The 15,503-nt window shown below is 36.9% G+C and overlaps 1 protein-coding gene across 3 annotated transcripts in view; it reads right to left on the minus strand.

The window, feature by feature from the left end:
• Nucleotides 1–15,503, minus strand: part of Focad (focadhesin) — a 264,104-nt gene that overhangs the window by 40,246 nt on the left and 208,355 nt on the right. For all 3 annotated transcript variants that reach the window (XM_042692885.1, XM_042692886.1, XM_042692887.1), the window contains 4 exons: nucleotides 13,693–13,931; nucleotides 10,152–10,241; nucleotides 3,178–3,325; nucleotides 1,125–1,244 (listed from right to left, as the gene is read on the minus strand). In XM_042692885.1, the coding sequence (XP_042548819.1) occupies nucleotides 1,125–1,244; nucleotides 3,178–3,325; nucleotides 10,152–10,241; nucleotides 13,693–13,931 (597 nt within the window). The remainder of the gene's footprint in view (nucleotides 1–1,124; nucleotides 1,245–3,177; nucleotides 3,326–10,151; nucleotides 10,242–13,692; nucleotides 13,932–15,503) is intronic.

Genomic DNA, 15,503 nt, shown 5'->3' on the forward strand with positions numbered 1-15,503 from the left:
AAACGTCTATGCAAAATATATCTGACTGCAAATGAACAAGCACAATGTCATGAAGAGTAACAATATAATCCTAAACTTAAAACCAGTGAATCCTGCCATAACCTACTTAAGGACAATACTAGGACTCTGGAGATAACTTTTCCAAAACAAAATTCACCTAGGGAGATTCTATGACATTTGTAACTAAACAGGTTTGTTTGTTTGTTTTTTGTTTTTGTTTTTTTTTGTCAGTCATGGGGCTTGAACTCTGGGCCTGGGTACTGTCCCTGAGCTCTTCAGCCTAAGGCCAGTGCTCTACACTGAGCCACAGTGCTGCTTCCAGGTTTTTCTCTTTATGTGGTACTGAGAAATCAAACTCAGGGCTTCCTGCATGCGAGGCAAGCACTCTACCACATAAACCACATTCCCAGCCAAAAAGCTACATCTTAATTCTGAAAATGTTTAATGCTACCAGCTCAGTAGCATTAAGTACATTCATACTGTTGTTTAACTATTTTTAGAACTTTTTCATCTTGAAACATGGAAACTCTGCCCCCATTAAGTAAACTCCTTCCTCTGCCTAGACCCTGGTAACATTGACTTTGTCTCTATTGACTTTGACTATTGTAACCTCATATAAGTAAAATTATATTGTATTTCCCTTGCAATTTGGCTTTATTCCACTTAGCACCATGTTGTTTAAATTTCCTTCTTAAGGCTAAGTAATATTTCAGAGGAGCTGTTATAAGGTTTATTAGTTGAGGTTATAAAAAGAGACTTTCTTACTTACATGTGCTGAGCTTTGACTTCATCAGAGTTCTCTGTGTATTAATACTTTTATATATTTTTGTTAGCTGTATATAACTCTGATATTCCCTAGCCATCTACTTTAAGACTTAACAAATATACCACAATTATTGAAGAGAGGAAAAAACCTATCAATACTCTCTCAAAGGATAAGATATGCCCACAGAAGAATAAGATATGATGAGAAAAAGACAGGTGTGACTGCTGTCTGCAACAATAGTCAAAAGTACCTCAACTCTAGACAGATAGACAGACAGACACACACACACACACACACACACATACACTATCTCATCCTACTCTCACATTAAATCAATAATCAGAGACAACATTCTAACCTGCTGGTTGTGCTCTACTAACAGTTGAAGTTTGTTCATAATATCTTCAGCCTCCGCAGCTTCAATAATGCCAGCACTGAATGCTGATGTACACACACAACTAAGGGTGTAGGCAAGGACCTGAGATAAGAAAAAACATGGTAGAAAAACCTTACTTTAGGATACAAATTATGAGAAGATGGATTTGTTGATGCAGATATTCTGTGAAACTACTCCCCCTAGAATAAGAATTGGATTCAAGTACTATTTTGTTGTTTGACTTTCATTAGTATATTTCATGACAATTTAGGATGGGTATCACTATTCCTAATTCTCAGATGAGGAGTTTAAAGCCATTAGATTAAAATAGGATAATAATAGTTTAAATAGCCATTAGATAATAATAGGATTCAAACCCAGGCCTTTAAGCTCTGAATGAAAACATTTCTTCATCTCATCATACTATCACATAGCACCCATCAACGTGAGAAAGAAACACATTATTATTATTATTATTAAGCTAGAAGCTAGATATTATTAATTGCCAAGCACTCTGTCTATGGTCCAAAAAGAGAGGAAATTCACAGACGAAAACATTAAGATTCCCTAGGATAAATATTGGAGCCTGGTTAGAACAGGAAAGTAGTTAGATAAATTGTGTAAAATAAGTATTACACTACCTACTTTATTGCACTAGTGTAAAAATGCTTATAAGACTGAATAAATAAACGAATAAATTATATATATACATATATATGCGTATATTTGTACATATATGTATCTATATATTTATAAGATGGTTCAGAGTAGAAATAATATTGGGCATATGTCCCATATTAACCATTTATCAGCTAAGTAACTGAGCAAGTCACTTAATCTGAGTCTCAATTTCTGCAAATCAAAGCAAATCATCCTCTTCCTGCTACCTTGTATGTTCACAATAAAACCTTTCTTTCTCAGGATATTGTTTTGATACAGGGGAAAATTCAACGCTGAACACTATTTGATGCATGAAAAAAATGTCAGCAGTTTCCACGATAGAAACTGTATAAAAAACATCAGAGAAAAAAAACAACAAACCGGTTTGCTTTAGGTCTTATTAATAAACCATCAAGGCAGACATGTATCAGTTGTAAAAATCTTTTTCACTTATTAATCAAAATGTTCCTTGGCCACAAGATTTTCTCCTTCGTCTTATAGAGATATGTATTTTTGAATTATGCTCTACGCTACCTTAAAAATGGAAATTTAGTGCATGTTTAGAACAAAACATCAACCCTTGGTGCCCCAAAGAAATTCACCAATTCAACAGGACCTATTGCTGAAAGTGCAGGAGCTAAGCAGGGAAACACAGCAACCATTATGTGCCCATCAATAGCTCATGGGCAGGCGGGAATGAAACAGAAGCTGCTCTAATGAGAGGGAGAGTCTGGCCAGGCCACGAGGTCATCCCCTGCTCCTCCCAAGCAGAGCACAGGCAGCGCAGCTTCACCTGGACACAACAGAGACAAGCACAGCACATGCCCAGAATATTCCATCTAGATATGGCTAACACACATAGGCTGCCCATAAAATCCAATTCCAAATTCCAATTTGCAATCAGTACAGTAAAAGAAGTGTCCTCAATAAGTTTTCATGCTAGTGGGCTTTAAAGAAAAAAAAAAATCAAATGCCTTTCAACCTGCAGTTTCTTGAGCTTATTCCTAGCTATTTCTTCAACTTAGGTTTTGCTCGAGTATAGTTCTAAAAATCCCCTTTTAACCTTCTTCCAGAAATTGCAGCTCTTCTTAGCAAGTGGCTTCAAGTGATGCTGACTTAGGTTTCTGTATTCACTAAAGGTTCTTATCTCCGATGCCACATTTAAGTCTAGGTTGATTTATATAGCCACACAATTTGAAAACCTCATGATCTAATACAGGTGGCTTGCCTCTCAGTTTTTTCTCCCTTACTGCACTTGAAATTGAGAAAGAATTTAATTTACCAAGTTATCAAAAATAAAAGAAGTTAGAAAATAAAGAGAAGCAAGAAAACATAAGGTAGCCAAGAGAAGCAAAATGGAAGCTTTCTCTCCTACCTCCTGAAACATCCTACTCTGGCTCCTGCTGTCATCGAGGTAAGCAGACAACTTCCGAAGTGATGCTGCCACATGAACACGCGACTCCATTTGGCTGCTGTGGCTCATGAGGGACAGCACAAGTCCAACTCCCAATATACAGCCGGTGCTTGGATGCCCAAAAAGATGAGGTGTTAGAATCGCAAGAAATCTACACTACTCTGTACTTACCACAAAAATTTATACTACTCTGAAAATTCAACTCAGAGGTGAGATGGCAGGACATATACCAAACATGGAACTGTGCCCCATGATTCACGAGAGGTATAGCCTGACCTGGTCTCTCCTCAATGGGAAACAATTTCTATCAAAATAGGTATCCAAGGCCAAGCATTGGTGGCTCATGCCCATAATCCTAGCTACTCAGGAGGCTATTCAAAGCCAGCCTGGGCAGCAATTTGAGAGATTCTTTATCTCCAATTAACCAGCAAAAGCCAGAACTGGAGTTGTGGCTGAAATACATGAGTTCTAGCCTTGAGTGAAAAACCAAAGGACAATGCCCAAGCACTGAGTTCAAGCCCCAGTACTGGCACAGCAACAAAAACAAAAATAGGCATCCATGGCCTGTACTAGAATTGGGTATCTTCCAGACAAAAACCAAATCCATGGGACAGCTTGACTTAAACTCTACAATGACAAGGAAGATAAATCAGTTTTATTTCTTCCCTGACAGAAAAGCTATAGCCCTCTTTGCAGCCACCTATGTTGAATGCATTCTCAGTATCTACACAAATGCATTCTCAGTATCTACACAAAGAGAAAAAAGTCTAAATTTCTTCATGAGCTGAGGATATCAATGCAAGGCATGGTTATGAGGCATAGCTAAGTGCTTCATGTTTCCTAGTCAACTTCAACAAGTGGAATTTCTTTTTTAAAGAAACTGTGTATTCATCTGTGCACAATGACATTAATCCTTCTCTCCCCTCTGATCTCTCTGAGTACCACTGGGTCAGAAGAGAAAATGGACAAATGACAGGCTTGTCAAAAGTTACCCCATGTGACAATTCAATTGGAATCTGGGTCTTTGTGCCCCAATTCTCCTAAAAGAATACATAGCATTTAAAGAAAAGAATTGTTCTCTCAGAAAACTTTAAGCTATGATAAGATAATGCAGCTTGTGATCATTTTTTACTTTGTAAAGTTTTTGCCATCATTGTTGGTGGCTTTTTTTTTCTTCCCAGAAATTGTCTGGGCTCTGATTTGGCTTACCTCTTGTCATGATCTAAGTCCCTCAGAAGTGTATTCCAGGGCATTTCTCCACTAACATATTTTAATGTCCACATGGGATGTCATACTTCTCTAAATAGGGTCTATACCCTAGGCTGGCATAGAGACCTTTCTTCATTTTATGAACATATTAGTTACTTCCCCAAACCTCTGTGTATCCACATCTGACAGTAGAGCCCCAATAGAATAGACACGCTTCAGAGTTTGCTCAAGTACACACAGAAAGATTTCAGCAGGATTTGACTAGTACGGGTTCCCTACCTTCTGCCAAGCCCAAGGACCCTCTTTATGTTGTTGACATCATGATGGGATGTCTATGTAGGTTTTTCCAGTTTCTACTACAGAACTTCTGCCATTAGGATATTCTTTGTAAAGAAGTTGTCACAGCAATCATCCATCATTAGTCAGGCAGGACCGCTGCTACAGCTTACATGAACCTAACAAGCTCAACTAGCATAATGCTTTCCAACCAGTTAAAGCAGTATCTAACATCCAAGCACGGCAGGCTTTCTGATAAATCACATTTCTGGAGGAAAGGCGCCTCTTCACTAGTATGGGTTTAGAACATTTAGAGTCTTTGTTCACAGGGAACACAGGGAAGCTTCTTAGCTATCTTGTATATTAATGTATATAAAAATGACAGAATTAGATCACGTATATAATTAGACACACTTTGATTAATTTTTTTGACAAATTTGACTGTTACCTTTCCTTATGCTTAAGATTTCAAATATTACAAAAGGGACACCTTCCATAGCTCTGTAGAAAACTCTTTACTATTGCCCCATAGACCCACCTTGACTTTCTACAATTTTAATTGTAATTGCTTTGTTTGTTTGTTTTCCCTGTGTTTGTACTATGCCTTGAACTCAGAAGTCTCACCAATTTTTCTGCTTGGACTGGCTTTAAACATTGATCCTCCAGCTCTCAGTCTTTCCGTAGCTAGGATTACAGGGGGTGAACCTCTGGTACCTAAAACATTCTGATGGAGATTATTTGGGAGGGGGAAAATCATTTTATTTGTATCTGTTCCCTAACCTGAAAGTTTCATGAAGATGAGGAACTTTTCTGTTTATCCTCACTACAGTATCTAAGGCACTAGAATACAGGCCCTTGGTTGATATTTACTGAATGATGAAGTGACCATATGAAGGATTTAAAGAGAGCCAGAGCAATACAGAAGATCTACTGAACTCACCCCATCCCACTCTACTCCCAATACAAACCTCATGCTTATGTTTAGACTGAGGCAAAAGTTACACGTGCTCAAATTCACTGAACATACATCTAAAGTTTAATCATGAAAATTCTACTTTTTGCCAGAATAAGAAAGATGGATATGGTAAATAAGAACTAGGAACAGGTGCTGGTGGCTCACACGTGTAATCCTAGCTACTCAGGAGGCTGAGATCTGAGGATTGCGGTTCAAAGCCAGTCCGGGCAGGAAAGTCCGTGAGACTCTTATCTCCAATAAACCACTAGAAAACCAGAAGTGGTGCTGTGGCTCAAGTGGTAGAGGGCTCGCCTTGAGCTGAAGAGCGCAGGGACAGTATCTAAGCCGAGAGTTCAAGCCCCACAACCGACCAAAAAAAAAAAAAGAAGAAGAAGAAGAACTGGGGTTCATCTTCCTCAATAAACAGGCGAGTGTTTAGATCCTATTTTTTTTTTTTAATGTATCCTGGACTCACAAAAATCTCTGTCCCCTGGACCAAAGGTTCCCCCCTTAACATCTCAAGGTATATAGGTAGAAAAACTTAAAAACAATGACATATGAGTTCCTAGCTCACAGTTACATAAAAATGTTCATAGCAGCCACCATTCTCTGGCAATTTTACAACTCTATTTGTAACTACCATATAACTTAATCTACTTGGGTAATCTACGTATGGATATGCATCTGACAAAATAAATGATAGAATGATATCCTCAGATGTTCTCAGCTCAGATCTTGACATTTAGTCTTTTCATTCCATATACAGATAACCAATTAGTCATCTAGTAGTTCTCTTCTACTTTTTCTTAACTACCAGCATGTAGTTAGAAAGTATCTCGGCACTTGATTCCTTCTAACTCCCAAATGTTCTATATTTTAATGTGTTTATTTTTGTTGTAAGTCTTGAAGAGTACCCAGGTGATTAGCTCCAAACATTTACCTCATCTCACATTCTTTATCAACAAATAAAATCTTGGGCAATAGTAGCATTCACTTTTTTTGTCCATTGAAAACAAATACTTAACTGTTGATATCTCTAACACATGAAAAAATTATGATCTTAGGTATAAAACTGAGACTCTGGAATTGTTAGTATAAACTGTGTACAAGAAAGTTAAAAATTAATAAAAAAAATAAAAATTATTAAAAGAGTTTCTATGTTTTAAATTTCTATCCTATATGTCATTACTTATTTGCTCTGAATATACTAAAATATCAATAGCAAAAAAGAAATTCTGAAAAGCAAAGCAATTCCAACACATTTGTTGTTATGTCAACTGAGATATGATACATTCCTCTAAACTAACAATAAATGAATGTTGAAATCCCTGTAATTGATGGCAATATTGCAGAATAAGTGCAAGGTCATCTAATAATTAGTTCTAATGACATTCAACACTGTATAGCAGTTTGCTCTTTACAAACTGCTATACAAATGTTATTGTACTTGTAAAAGCTCAATAGTAATTAGCCTACTCTCAAGTCCTTGATGGATATAGCATGTGGACAGCTGTGAGGACTGCAATGGCAAACAAGGAAACACTAGATGGCAGCAAAATGTTAATGATAAGGACCACACACTAGTCAGCCCAGGTTGCTCTGCTATTTCAGCAAGGACAGGCCCATTAAATCCGGGAAGCATGGTGAATTTGCTCTGGGTGAAATCTGTCACTTAACGTAGGTAGCATGCTTCCATTTCCAACACCAATCTCATAATAACACTTCCACTTTTTGACTGGAGGTAGGACTGTCCTAGACTCCTGCAATTTCATTAGACAGAGGAATATTTTATGCTGTGTGTCAAACATTCAAGCCTGGACCTAGTTACAACAGCAGGTTCGCTGTTGTTTGTTTTTAAATGGAAGGCAATACTTGCATGTCAGAAAAAAATAATAAATACCATACTGTCAAGAGTTAAGTTGCTTTTTTACATTGACATGTGTTCTCTAGCCTGGTGCACTTGCAATCTCAGCTACTCAGTAGGCAGGAAAATCAAGTCTCAATACCAGCCCAGGCAAAAAGTCCTACCCATGTCTACGAACAACCTGGGCATAGCAGTTTATATTTGTAATCCTGGCTACACAGGAAGCATAGGTAGCAAGACTGAGGACCAAGGCAAGCTCCGCCAAAAAGAAAGAGACCCTATCTGAAATAACCCAAAGTAAAAAAGGCTTGAGGTGTGGCCCATGTGCTAAAGTACTTACCTAGCAGGTAAAAGGTCCTAAGTTCAAACCCTCATACAAAGGAAAGGAAAAGGCGAGGGTTCCCCACACTGTAAACTCAAAGAGAATCAGGAATGACAAAATACTAAATTTACTGTAAGAATAACAGGAAAGTAAAGGAAGGGCTTCTTGAAAGCCTTGTGCTTTTAACTTCAGTGAAGGAAGTTTTCACTAAATGGAACTAAAAGTTTCTGATGATCCTATTCCCCTGTCTTCTGCAGGATTAGTTCCCCATCCAGGTTCAACACACTCCCAGACATTAAGAAGGTAAGAGTCAAGAAAGAAGATAAAAAAGAATGAAGAAATAACCATCTTATTACTAACAAAACTAAAGATATATGTAGACATGTGAAGTTACTAAGTGCATAACTACCTATACTGTGGATAATTTATTTATCTCTGTAATCCTTACATTAAAACAACTTTTTGAAAACTAATGGGGACCACATATGAAAGTTATTCCTGACTATTGTAACTGGCTGAAAGTTAGCAGCATTGAAATTGCAATTTTCCTCAACTTTTTAATATCCTAATCACAGTTCTGATGAACATATTGGGGGCAGGAAGAAGAAAGCAGTGGAGGGGAGGAGGAGGAAAGAGGGAGAGGGGGAGAAAGAGAGGAAGGAAGACATGAGGAAAGGGCAGAATAAAGAGAGAGGGAGAATAGGGAGAGGGAGGAAAGAAAGGAAAGGAGGAAGAAAGAGAAAGATCTTATGTTATTTTTGGTTGTAAACAGCAATATAATACACATATTAGATTCAGAATCTCAACCCTTCATTCAGTTCAAACAATAGCTAAATAGTGTTAGCCATCCCATAATTCATTTTCTACATTCAAGGGTTTTTAACTATGCCACCAAAATCCTTTTTCCCATATCCAGACCATACTTGTGTCACTTGATTCTTATAGTATTTCTTGAGCTTAGTGAGTATCCATGGTCCTTATCCAATCTTAGCCTGTATAAGGTCAAGATCTCATGAATACCACCTACATCTCATGAGTACCACCTACTAAGTAGATGCGTGAACTTGTTTACTCTGATGAAATCTGTTATGCATTCAGGTACTTTAGCATTTCATTTATTCTTTTGTTAGTTCAAACACACTAGACAGTATCGATGTAGTTTTATCACCATCATCATCATCATAATCATCACTATTATTATTGTTAGTCATTGGGCTTGAACTCTGAGCTTTGTCGCTCAAGTCTAGCACGCTATCACTCTGAGCCATAGCACCACTTCTGGTTTCCTGGTAGTTAACTGGAGATAAGAGTCTCATAGACTTTCCTGTTCAGGATGGCTTTGAACCATGATCCTGAGATTTCAGCCTCCTGAGTAGCTAGGATTATAAGCATGAGCCACTGGCACCTTACATAGATGTAATTTTAAGTCATAAGTTTTTAAAGTCTAGAAAAGTAAGCATTGATTAAAACTGGCTGTAATAGTAAAAGGTAAATAGCAAAATAATAAATATAACTAATAAACAGTAAAAACAAGTAACATAATAAACAGGAAACTGTTTAGTAAACAGTTAATAAAGGAGATTAGTGCTTGTAGTTTGTTGTTTTGTAGAAAAAAATACATCCAAATACATTCAAATCTGAGGTTCCAAACATAATAGTTCACATAGGTACAATGTAGATTCTTAATGGTGTCAGAATTTCAGAAAGCCTAACAAAATCACATTATTTTACCCACAAGTTGCATAAACTAATTGAAACATTAAATGTTACTAAATGCATGTGCTTAATATAGTTTTTATTCTTTTATGATTTGTTTCCTTTCACAACAAATTTTAAATATTAAGATTAAAGCACAAAATATTTTAAAAGCATCAAATCTGGAGTGCAGAGGACCCATTAATGAGAAATAGGATAAAATTCATTAGTATAATAAATGTTTGCTTTCATTTTAGTTTCTCAGTCAATGAATTTATGGAAAATGTAAATCATCAAAGTCCCTTAAGCCAATCAAATTCAAGTGATTTCATCAGATTCTGAAGAAAAGGTTAAGTCAGATATTCAAGGTCCATACACCTCATTGGTAAGTTAGTATAAAACAAAAGTAATGTCTTAGTAATAAAGACTAAGTTAGGAAATTATATTTGTTATTCCATATTTAAGCCAACTACCATAGTGAAAGGTAATGAAAACCCTGCAAAGGAACTCAAGATCAGATTGGTTCCCACTCTGCCATAATGAACAAGACTGCGGCAGAGGGGGAGCCAGTAGGTATCAAAGGATCTGTTTGAGAGGAAATGGAGACAACATACTTGTATTCAAGAGTGGTATCAAAGCAGCAGTTTTCCAGGGCATCCAAGGACTTCATCAGGAGAAGGTTCATCTGTTGGCCAGATATATCACTAGATAATGTTCAAGGGAGGGAAACAAATCAATAATCAATCAACTGTTCAAAGCTCTTAAGGTAAAATCTTCCCTGTTGATCAAGATATATCATAAACTACTTTGTTAAATGGCAATTCCTTTATACAACTCCTTAAAGATAATAAAAAGAAAAAAAGTTCCCTGTCGATATTCTTCTGGAAACACCAGAATTTCTTTACAAAAAAGTAAACAGTAACAGTGTTTTGATGATTCCCACATGCTTATTTTCTAGACAAACTGAATCAGATAAATTAGTCAATAATTTTGGTTTCTAAAGAATATAACCACTTATAAACCAATAACCTCTAAAACTCATTTTAACTTTTTTCAGAATATTCAAATAAAAGATAAAAATCTAAGTCAAAATTGCAAATATTTCTAAGAATGCAAGAGTAATTTCCTATAAAATATTAACCTCTCAAGTGACAAGGTCAATAGTTATTCCAAACTTCTTCATTGTAAAGACTGTCACTTCTAATTGCATGTCTCCATCATACAGGCGATACATTCTATTCCTTTACTTATGCAGTAAAGAGGGAAAACCCACAGCCCTATCATTTTCTACCTTTATATAATAGTGTTGTTGTTTTGTAATTATCTTAGGAAGAATAAAGACCCGTTTAGCAAAATACAACTTAGGAGGCTCCATGGCTGGTTCTTTAGGCACAGAGTGACTTCCTCACTGATACCTGATCATCACTGACACTTGATCATCCAGAGGAACTGCATCTCAGCTTGCAGACTGCTGCCTCAGATCAGCCTAGGTGAAGGGCAGACCTTGGAATGTCAACTAGCCCTAGAGCACTCTAAGTAACATCTTTTCACAACCAACACTACAGCAATGCCACCCAAGATGAAGGATTATGTTTTATCATTAAAGAAATACATATGCATTCACCCAAATACACAGATATAATAGCTTTAACTCACTGTCTGATTAGAGTTGTTTTCTGGAGGGAAATACACTTAAGTATGCTAAACAAATGTTAAGGCGATCATACTTATTAACTGTGGGGGTTGGGCTTAGGATAATACACTCTTCTGATTGAAATTTAAATTCAGGAAGCCTTTTCAAAGGCCTTAGTGGGGCTGGGAAGGTGGCTCAGTGGCAGAGCGCTTGCCTTGCATGCATGAGGCCCTGGGTTCGATTCCTCAGCACCACATAAGCCGAAAAAAAAAGCCGGAAGTGGCACTGTGGCTCAAATGGTAGAGTGCTTGCCTTGAGCTGAAGAGCTGAGGGACAGTGCCCAGGCCCAGAGTTCAGGCCCCACAACTGGACCCAAAAACAACAACAACAACAACAACAACAACAAAAAACAAATCAAAGGCCTTAGTGGACTGATTGTCACAATTCTCTTCTACAAAGTGATTTTTTTCATTCTCTGGAACCAATGTACTATCCTAATTCTGGTCCAAAGTGGTCATTTGATATTATTGACTGCTCAAGAGACAATAACATACCTCAAAACAGTTATCTTGATTTAAAAAAAAAAAAAAACAAAGAAACTTTCCCCCAAACTGTCATTCTATGGCAACACTAATTATCTAGTAGAACCTCTATTAGTACAAGGCTGGTTTCCTCTACTGCAAAAAACTGGGAAGGTGGCAACCATGGACAATTACATGGGCCTGAAGAAGAATGCTATCAAACAAGGAACAACAGGTAAAGTTAAACTGCATTTATTCTGCATTTACTCAGTCATGAAAAGAACTTCTTGATATCTTTGCCCAGAGTTTTTTTGCTGGTATAAATTCAAATAAGATACACAGGAGTACAATAGCATCCAAGAAAAAGAGAAGACTGGGTTGGAGGAATCACCACAGGATTTTCTACATAGCATGATGAAATTAACATCAAATGCAAGTTTGTCAACCCTAAAACGGGCACTGTCTCATCATAAGTTAGTGATAAAAAGAGCCAGAGCCAGGATAGGATGAAATGAATTGCCTGAAATGAAACTGCCATAGCTCATTTTTAGTTGTAAAACATGTTGCTTGAAAGGATCCTGAAGAAGGAGCTTGAACACAGATGGTGAAAAGCCTGTCATTTGTAGCATAGTAACAAAGCAGCAAAAATGCACTGTGAAGTTTTGTCTGTAAAAATACCTTATGTTCGAACATACACACTCTCTCTCTCTCGCTTTCTCTCTCTCTCTCTCTGAAATAGTCAATTCTTAGGCAAAGGGCAGATTTTTTTTTTTCCATCTAGAGCCAGCCAATATGTATTAATGCTAGTGGACAGGACAAAATGAGTTTTCTGCTCATGCTCCATTTATGATTGCAGAGTCTAAGCCAATCATCCCAGTCTTCTGACAGATGTTTTCAAAAGCTGAAAATGATCATGTGAAATATGACTTTCCCAGATCAATAGCAATTCTCATAAGAGCTTCACCTATCAGTGTTTATACAAAATGATATAAATTACAAACACTAACTTTGTTAGTTTTAAACTAGATTCTACATGTGATATTCTATCAGCTGGTTTCCTCACATCAACACCAGATTTTCACTTTTGAACCACTACTGTCTGGCAACCAAGGGAGTTTAAAGACATCTAACATCACAGCAGGATGCCTCCCCCTATTATCCTATTTCCTATGCAGGAAAATGGGGTTAAATTCTAAGTCACTGGCATCAAAATATTCATGACTACCAAATATTCATGTTGGATCACACTGTAATCAATCTGGATGTATAGAATTCTAAGGTTTGTTATAAAATAAAGCATAAACAGTACAAACAGAACTGGAAGAGATTGGTGAACAAGAAAGCTTTTCCATTTAGTGGAATTTTCCACCTGGGTCTTTTGATATTCCATTAGCTTTATTCAAGGATAAAGTCTCCTAAACAAGCAATCAAACTGAATAAAGCACACAGTATAATATGCACAGATTAAGACTCTTTACGGATTATTAAATGTAGCCAGGGCACAGGATGAAAGTAGTATTTAAAGCTGGGTACATGCAGTTCTCTGGTGATCCAGTGATTTCCAACACCCCTCAGGCACAAGGGATGCTCCAGTCCTTTCCTCCCATTTTACAATGATATAAATTTTTTTTTAATCAGTATTTTCATTGCCTACAAATAATGAAAAAGAAGCTTTTTTTTTACTTACAGTACCATGAGATTAGATTTTTGCAGCTGCCTATAATACAAATGTACTTGAGTTTTTCCTCTTAGCAGAAAATGACTTTCAAGTAACCAATCAGCTGAATTCATTAATCCTTACAATGCATGCCATCTATACGATGCTATTTTAGACAGACTAATTCACTCATAAGGGAGAACAAAGGATCAACTTGCCCATCTCAAAAAGTTCAGTAGCCACACATTAATCAGATATATTGTTTAGGTATGACTGTGTAAGTATGCAAAATGCTTCGCTTAATTCACCAAAAAGAAAGGTAGGAATATTTTAATAAACTGTACCTGAGTTTCTCTTCACACAAGCGAGAGAGAAACATCCCCAAAGCAAGGCCCATGTGGATTTGCACGGCTTGAGATTCATCAGCACTCGGTTTCCCAGGTAACCTGGCAGTCAGCATGTTCAGGATTTCCTCAACCTTCTCTTTGCAAGAGATAATGAAAACTGGCACAAGGAGAGACAAAGCCGTGGCAGCAGCAGAACGGGCAATGGCACTAGCTGTGTTTTCACCAGAATATGATTTCTAGGACATGCCAAAGGAAGAAAACCGGGTTAGCCTTTTGTTTAAAGCATAAAGGAGGCATACCTCCCACAAAAGCACTACATAGAAATACAAGGTTTTTTTCACATTTGTCTCCACTAAATGTGTTGGCTCCAGTTTGTTTTTACTCAATGAAACAATTTGCTAATCAAGTCACTTAACTAATTATGTCTCTTTAAATCTGAAAAAGAAAATGACAAGTTCCTTATGCCTAGAGGTCATGAATTCTTTTAATATACTGAAAGAATTTCAGTGTTTTTAAAAGCCCACATGTACACATATTGAAAAATGAACAGTGAAGGTATCTGAACTTGGACAAACATCCAAGCCATGTTATAGATGCCCAGAAAGTAAGAATGTTCAAGGAAAGACAGAAAAAAAAAATAGAAGGGAAAAAAAGTATAGTTTAGTGTAGAGAACTGTGTGTTAAGTTTAGCTCAAAGATCTACTGGCACACCTCCCAAAAATTTTGGTGGGAATACTTCCAAGTAGATGGATTATTTCCTACAGGGGGTTAATTCCTTTTAATTAAAAAGGAAGTTGAAATCCTAAAAGCCTCTGGTTACAAAGCAATAACTAGCTATTCAAAATGAAATCGAGAGCTCTATATGCTCCATCCGATATGTAATTATGGGTAAAGAAATGAGTAACGACTCTAATAAAATGACAGGATGGCTAAATTTGAAAAGCTTCTACAAGAATTTCATGTCAGCTCGACCAGACATTCTACACATTTATCTATGTGTCTCAAGTGGAAGAGAAAGCCCGTCTATCACTCACTATTACTCATTTCAAAATTTCAGACATGCCATAAAGACAGAGTTGTCTGTGACAATCAAAGCAACTAAAATGTGTTTTTAATTCTCTGCTGACTCCTTTCTAAGCTCTTTTAAAGGATAAAAATCAGACATGCACTAAGTTACATTCTGAAGTTAATATAGCACTCTCAAATGGCAATGTTACTGAAAATGACTCAGCTGCTACAGCACAGGAAATAAAGGAAGTGACTTTTGAAGCAGAGCTTTGAAAAGCACAATCACATAAAAATCACAAAGGTAAGAGGCAACACAAGCTAGCTAGTTAAGATGTTTCCTTATTGGTTCATAAGAACTAAGCCAGATTGTTAGGAATCTCACACAATGTCCTGTTCCAGTGAAAGTCTGAGTCAGATAGTTACTGCAAAAGACTCCATAAAGTTCTAAACAAGTTGAGCAAATCAACATGAAGAAATTATTTCTTTGAGCAAAATCTACTTTTCAGTTCAATTCTATATTATCTGAGAAGTCATTTTTTTATCTTGAACTATAAATAAAAATATAGCACCAGATCCAAAGTCCCAGATGAATACATACCAGGTCCTCCCATGGACAAGAGGTCAGAGGCACACACGATGTACAGAGAGGACCATAGGCGTTGGATTTCAGTCTAAATTTGTGATCTTAGCAACAGTTCAGGATCTGGGCAATATTTTTATTCAAATCAACTCTAATCCTCGGCCACTCAGCTGACTGTCTCATGATTACTATAATTCCTTCAGCAATGATACCAATAAGG

Source organism: Dipodomys spectabilis, unplaced genomic scaffold (assembly GCF_019054845.1).
Source record: "Dipodomys spectabilis isolate Male_0828 unplaced genomic scaffold, ASM1905484v1 ptg000158l, whole genome shotgun sequence".
Taxonomy (NCBI): domain Eukaryota; kingdom Metazoa; phylum Chordata; class Mammalia; order Rodentia; family Heteromyidae; genus Dipodomys; species Dipodomys spectabilis.